Source organism: Kryptolebias marmoratus, linkage group LG17 (assembly GCF_001649575.2).
Source record: "Kryptolebias marmoratus isolate JLee-2015 linkage group LG17, ASM164957v2, whole genome shotgun sequence".
In the NCBI taxonomy this organism is placed as follows: domain Eukaryota; kingdom Metazoa; phylum Chordata; class Actinopteri; order Cyprinodontiformes; family Rivulidae; genus Kryptolebias; species Kryptolebias marmoratus.
In genome coordinates this window covers 27,109,735-27,116,904 of record NC_051446.1, presented here as the reverse complement: position 1 = coordinate 27,116,904, position 7,170 = coordinate 27,109,735, and the positions used below count along the sequence as shown (strand labels likewise).

Below are 7,170 nucleotides of genomic sequence, written 5' to 3'. Positions count from 1 at the left end.
CGACACACACACACACACACTCACACCTACACACACACACCTACACCTACACACACACACACACACACATACACCCACACACACACACCTACACATACACCTACACTCACACAGATACACAAATGTGTCTGTGGGTGTGGCCTGTATGTGGTGGGTGTGGCCTGTATGTGGTGGGTGTAACCTGTATGTGGTGGGTGTGGTCTGTATGTGGTGGGTGTGACCTGTATGTGGTGGGCGTGGCCTGTATGTGGTGGGCGTGGCCTGTATATAGTGGGTGTGGCCTGTATGTGGTGGGTGTGGCCTGTATGTGGTGGGTGTGGTTGGCCTGTGCCGTGTCCTCTCTCTGGTACCTGCTTGTCTCCAGCAGTTGTCTCTGTGGACAGACTCGTTCCTGAGGAACCGGTCCACCTCGGACCACGAGGCCACAGCCATGATGAAGGCTCAGTTCATGAGCCTGTGGGACGGCCTGGACACGGACCACCACTGTCAGGTCATCATCATGGGAGCCACTAACCGTCCCCAGGACCTGGATTCTGCCATTTTGAGACGGATGCCCACCAGGTTCCACATCAACCAACCGGTATGTCTCAGTGGTGGTTACAGGATCCCTGCTGCGGGATGCTGAAGATGAGGATGATGATGATGATGATGTTTGTTCCTGCAGAGCGTGAGGCAGAGGGAACAGATCCTCAGACTCATCCTGGACAACGAGAGGGTAAGTTCATCTCCTGATCCTGGTCCTGGATCAGTGTCCTGTGGGTGTGTAAAACTCCTGACATATCTATAATGACTGGCAGAGGAAATGTGCACGGCTCCACGTCAACTTCCTGTCTGGTGTTCAGATGTTTCCACACGTTTGGTCTTTGCAGTCTGAGAGCAGAGCGCTCAGGAAACTATGGACCAATAAGATCTGTAATATCAGATGGAGCTTGGTTGTTGAGAGCTTTGGATGTTAGGAGGAAGATCTTAAATTCTCCTCTGAATCTGACAGGAAGCTGATGGAGAGAAGCTGAAACTGGAGAAATCTGATCTCTGATCAGAACTCTGGCAGCAGCAGTTTGGATCAACTGAAGACTTTTAAAGAGTTTTTGGACTCCCAGATAATAAAGAGTTCCAACAGTCCAGCCTAGATGTGATAAATGCACAGAGCAGTTTTTCTGCATCATTTTCAGACGAGATGTTTCTAATTTCAGTGATATTGTTTAGGTGGAGGAAAGCAGTCCTGGTAACATTTTTAATGTTGGGTTAAAAGACATCCTGATCCTAAATAACACAGAGGTTAATATTAAGTCAGCATCTATGCTGCAGCCTGGGATTAATAGTGGTTATTTTGCACTCTTTATTAGGCATAAAAACATAAAAATCAGTGTTTATTGATTAGCTGAAGTCAATCGTGATGCATCGTAATTCATTGCAGCCCCTGAAGCTGAATCATAAGGAGCTGAAAGAATCCCACCCCTTCTTGGTTCTGATCAAATACAGCTCCCTGTGATCAGCTGACTGACCGAATGACTGATTGATCAGCTGACTGACTGATCGGCTGATCGGCTGACTGATCTTCTGACTGATCAGCTGACTGATCGGCTAATTGATCGTCTGACTGATCAGCTGACTGATCGATTGATCGACGTACTGATCGGCTGACTGATCTTCTGACTGATCGACGTACTGATCGATTAATCGACTGACTGATCGTCTCTCCTGCAGGTGGACTCCACTGTGGACCTCAAAGACGTTGCCAAGGAGACTGATGGTTTCTCAGGAAGCGACCTCAGGGAAATGTGTCGCGACGCCGCTCTGCTCTGCGTCCGAGACTTCGTCCACAACCAGAGTGACAGGTAAGCTGCAGCACTTCCTGTTCACACACGTGCACGCACACGTGCACACAGTCATGCTAGTGTCATCGTGTCTTCTCTCAGCGTCTCGGAGGACACCATCCGCCCCATCGCTCAGACTGACCTGCAGACCGCCGTCTCAAAGATGAAGCAGTCAAAGACAGCCGGCGGTCAGGGAGCGCTGCTGCACGCCGCTTTGGACTAAACGCACAGGTCACATGACCATGCTGCCATCACTTCCTGTTGATATTGATTCTGCTTCCTGTCGCTTCGACAAACAAATAAAGAAGCTGTTTGTGGAAGCAAAGTTCTGCTGATGTTTCTGAGGGGACTGCTTTCACTGTTACACCTCTGCTGTTACCATGGCAACGACCTGGAAACACTCAGAGGAGCTCTTATTGTGAAAATCTTCCCTGTGTCTGATAATAAGAAGCTGATTATTGATTATTTATTAGAATTAAAATTCAAGCCGACATGTTTTCAGATGAATCAGTGAGGTCGATCAGTCAATAACAAACTGATCAGAAGTCATCAATCAGCTGATTGACTGATTGATTACTATCATGAAGTTATTCAGATCTGATCAATTATTTTATTTTAGAGAACTTCCAGGGCGGAGCCTGGAAACCTTTGAAGGTCCCATATATTTAGAAAGAAAAAGTTTATTTTATAATCAAAATTTGGGGTTTGTTTGTTGCCTTTCTTTGTGAAAAAAATGTTTTTTTTAAATTGTTTGTAAATTTCTGATCCCTAAATATTTGTTTGTATTCAGTAAACAAACATGTAAACATTGGTTTGTGCGTTTTATTGATCCCATCCTTTCTTCGCTGATGATTCGCCACCAAACAGGAAGTTCTGATCAAAAACTTATTTTCTGCTTCCTGAACTGAAAACTAGATTCAAAGAAAACTTTATTTAATAAAATACAAAAACAACAAGAAACATTCTTAGTTTTGTTTCAGTTATTGAAAACTTTTATTTTTTAAACATTTGACAAACTTAAAGCACCCATAAATAAAAATAAATTAATTTGGCACCAAGACAAATAAAGCGAAAATATTTTACCCTGAAGACAGAAAAGCTAGACACCAAACAGGAAGTACTGATGACAGACTTTCACAATAATAGGCTTTTGATGTGAAGGAGCCAAAATGTGAATCAGAAGAAAATCAACACCTGATAATAAAAACGAGTTAAAGCTTAAAGAAAACATGATCCAGTGAGTATAAAACTAAATATCTTTACATCTTTATTTTAAATCAACTTTAAATCCTTTAATATTAAACGTTTCAAACCCTTTGAACATTTCTTCTTCAAGTAATAAAACTAATATTTTGGATTTTAAAGATGTTAAAGATTCTTTCATTTTTTGAGGAATTTTTCTGTAAAGTTCTTCTGGATGTTCCGATATTTGTGGAATTAAAATATTTTAAATCAGAACCTTAACCTTAACCCTAACTCATTCAGGATGAACCATCCAAAGTGAACTCAGCTAACAGAAGAACTGTCTCTGTTCTGACCACCTAAAGCGGTGGAGTCCAGTCCTGGTTCTGGAGGACCTCCATCCTGCAGGTTCTAGATGTTTCTCTGCTCTTCAGCAGGTCTTCAAGTTCTGCAGAAGCCTGTTAATCACTCAGTCATTCAAATCAGATGTGTTAGAGCAGAGGAACATCTAAAACATGCAGGATTGGGCACCACTGACCTAAAGCCTCTTCACAGAATCAGTCTCTGATTGGTTACTGACTCTGAGGGGGCGTGGCTTAGAGCATTAAGGCCTTGTGGAGAAGGACAGGTGGGGTCTGGGGGTCAGAGCTCAGTGTTGGGCCCTCGGCTTTCAGCCCTGCCCTCACATTCCCTGTGGAAGTCGCAGCCGTCCAGCAGGTGGCGGTACGCGGCCCGGACGTCCCGGTAGAGGGGAGCGTCCTCGGCCCGCAGGCCCGGAAATCGCAGCGGCGTCTCGTTGAGGAGGAGCTGCAGCCGCGGGCCGCGCCGACAGTCGTAGAGAACGAAGAGAAGGTTGGCAGCATACGGGACAATACGGCTGGTCCGGAAACTCCGACCTGCAGAGATACGAGACGTTACTGGTCCGAACTGTAGGGAGGTCACTTCCTGATGACATCATCGGGACGAGACGGTACTGATCCGAACTGTAGGGAGGTCACTTCCTGATGACATCATCAGGACGAGACGTTACTGATCCGAACTGCAGGGAGATCATTTCCTGATGACATCATCAGGACGAGACGGTACTGATCCGAACTGTAGGGAAGTCACTTCCTGATGACATCATCAGGACGAGACGTTACTGATCCGAACTGCAGGGAGGTCACTTCCTGATGACATCATCAGGACGAGACGGTACTGATCCGAACTGCAGTGAGGTCACTTCCTGATGACATCATCGGGACGAGACGGTACTGATTCAAAGTCAATGATGTATATTCTCTAGACGTGCTATCACCTGACTTTTGATGAGCTAAAAACGCCGCCATCTTAAGGAAGTAATTCATTTCAACCTCTCCGTTCAGCAGTTCTGTAATTCCTTGATATTGTGCTGCGTTTGTGAGAACTAATTCCTGTTTAATGAGTTTAGTTCTTCAATACGGGACTCAGAGGTTGGATCATAATAATAATAATAATAATAATAATCATGTGTTGCAGCTGGTTTTTAATGATTTTATTAATTTATTTCTGTATTTATGAACTCTGGGATGTTGTGTCTCTGTGCAGTGGAACCCCTCTGTCCAAGGCTAATTAAATAAAGAGATTTTAACTTTGACTTTGTTAAAATCCTTAAACTCTTAGTTAACAGTTCCTTCACCATCAGGCAGAAACATGTAATCAGATTACTCTCCTCATCTTAAAAAGAGTTTGTCAGAAGTTTTACAGTTCAAAGGTCAGAAACTGCTGAAAATGGAAAAAGATCAGCTCAATAATCTTGTCTTTAAAAGAAGGCATGTGTTCACTTTTACTTCTAAAAACCTCACTGTTCTTATTGCTCACAATCCTTTTAAAATCATTTCTTATTTCTTTTTCTTTTCTCAGTAGTCTGACTGAAAAATGCTGATTTTTATCGTTTATCACCTTTTATTGTTGCTGTTTGTGGACTTTTATTGCTTCCTTTGGACCCGGCTGGCAGTGGAAATATATGGTTCTGAATTGACTTACCTGATTATTTATAATAATAATGATCTGTTAAATTAATGTTTTTATTATAATTGGTATTTTTACAATAAAAGTGAACTTAAATGAACGTTCATGTAAACCACAGCCCTGCGCCTTTAAGACTACTTTATCAAGATGGCGTCGCTCTCAGCGCTCATCAGCCCGAGCCGTCAGCGCGGCGTAATGTCTATCGTGTCCAAACTGCAGTGTGACGTCACTTCCTCCTTGGCTCTCATGCCTTTCACAATAAAACTCAGACGATGTCCAAATAACATCAAAAACTTTTAGCAAATATGTTTTTACAAAATTCAAAGGAAAGAAGTTTAAAATTATTTATGTTTCAAAGATTTTATAAGGATTTTATGAACTTATTTGAAATTAAAGTGATCTTGATTAATTTTTTATGTTATTTTATTTCCTTAAATCTTTCTAATTTTCCCATTCCTATTCTCTGGGAAATGTTATAATCAAAAATAAAGGTTTAAAAAATTATTATTTTACTAAATAATCAAACTTGTTGATAATTTTCTAAATATTATATCTTGCAGTTTTTAGTTCTTCTGTGTTTTCACCATTTTATTAAATTTGATCCAGAAAAATGAGATTGAAAGTAATAAACTACTTTTAAAATATTTATAAATTGCAACATTGAGATTCTTGTATTTCATTTTGAAAGTTTGGAATTTTTTTAATGCTGCATTTTATTTGTCTAAAATTATGTTGTTTTTAAGTATCATACTTTTCATCAAATAAGTAAATATATTATATTAACTCGCAGTTTATAGAACTTATATTTGTTGCTAGATTTAACACTACAAAGAAAATGTTTGATTTTAAGATGAAATTTTGTGATTATTTGTGAAAATGTGCAGATATTTTCAAAGATTTTCCAAATGTATTCCAAAGAGTTTATAAATTATTTAAAAAAATAATTCTAACTTATAATACGCAGACAAATTAAATCCATGATTTAGTTGTTTCTGAGTAGAATTTCATCATCATGTTTACTTTTTATTTAGTGGAACTAAAAAATCCCATAAATATATAATTAGAATTTTTACATAAGTCTGTAATTAAATCATTAAAGAAAATATTTAAATTTTTTAACACTTTGTTTACATTTTGTGTTTAAGTGTTGGTGTGGGCGGGGCTTCATACCGTGCTGTGATTGGTAGTTTGTGGCAGTGGGTGGAGTCTGGTCCTTGTAGAGTCCCAGCAAAGACAGGAGGGGTAGGAGCGTCTCAGCATGTCCCACCAAGATGGAGGCTGGTTCTGGAGCCGCCTCGGTGGCTCTAAAGGGACCACATCAGAGATGAGACAGGGATTAATCATCGACCAATCAGGGATCAGTTATCGACCAATCAAGGATCGGTTTGGGATAAATCCCTGACCAATCAGGGATCAGTTAGGGATCAATCATCGGCCAATTAGGGATAAGTTACGGATCACTCATCGACCAATCAGGGATCATTTTGGGATCAATCACTGACCAATCAGGGATCAGTCTGTGAGTTCCTGCAGCTGATTAGTTGGTCAGGAGGTCACCCACCTGCGAGGACGACCGGCTTTATCCAGCGTCCTGAAGACATGATGGAAGAGAGGACAGCTGGACATCCTGTTGACCAGGTGACCGTAAGAACGCTTCCAGAACTGCTTCAGGTCTGACTTGTACTCTAACACCTGCAGACAAGAAGAAGGGAGAAAATACCCATAGAAGCTCATCTGATCCGATTTTGATTTAAACAATAAGACAGTTTCTAACTGATGATAAAACTATTATTATAATAACTGTATTGTTCATTTATTTGAATAAAGTTTATTGGTGGAACCTTTGCATCGCTCTCATCAAACAGGAAGCACCACGGAGAGTGGACGGACTTAATGGAAAGCTCGTAGGAACACAGGAAGAAGGCAGCTTCCACTAAATCTACGGGAGACACAGAGGGACAACTTTGTATCAAAACAACATCGAAGACAGTAAAAGACAACGTCCTCACCGAGGAGGAGGGACACGTTACTGTCTACAGGTGCTGGTCATAAAATTAGAATATCATGAAAAAGTAGATTGATTTCAGTAATTCCATTTAAAAAGTGAAACTTGTATATTATATTCATACATTACATACAAACTCATATATTTCAAATGTTTATTTCGTTTAATTTTAATGAT

At 40.8% G+C, this 7,170-nt stretch overlaps 2 protein-coding genes across 2 annotated transcripts in view; one reads left to right on the top strand and one right to left on the bottom strand.

The window, feature by feature from the left end:
* Positions 1–145: 145 nt before the first annotated feature.
* Positions 146–2,699, top strand: atad1b (ATPase family AAA domain containing 1b). The gene is made up of 5 exons (XM_017441658.3): positions 146–163; positions 272–580; positions 665–715; positions 1,708–1,838; positions 1,920–2,699. The coding sequence occupies exons 1-5, from the start codon at positions 146–148 to the stop codon at positions 2,038–2,040; spliced, it is 630 nt and encodes a 209-aa protein (XP_017297147.2). The 3' UTR covers positions 2,041–2,699.
* Positions 2,700–2,782: 83 nt separating this feature from the next.
* minpp1b (multiple inositol-polyphosphate phosphatase 1b) overlaps positions 2,783–7,170 on the bottom strand; it is a 10,741-nt gene continuing 6,353 nt past the window's right edge. Inside the window, exons 4-7 of the mRNA XM_017441657.3 lie at positions 6,830–6,927; positions 6,550–6,680; positions 6,159–6,292; positions 2,783–3,895 (exon numbers count right to left, since the gene is read on the bottom strand). Of these exons, the coding sequence (XP_017297146.1) occupies positions 3,642–3,895; positions 6,159–6,292; positions 6,550–6,680; positions 6,830–6,927 (617 nt within the window). The 3' untranslated portion in view covers positions 2,783–3,641. The remainder of the gene's footprint in view (positions 3,896–6,158; positions 6,293–6,549; positions 6,681–6,829; positions 6,928–7,170) is intronic.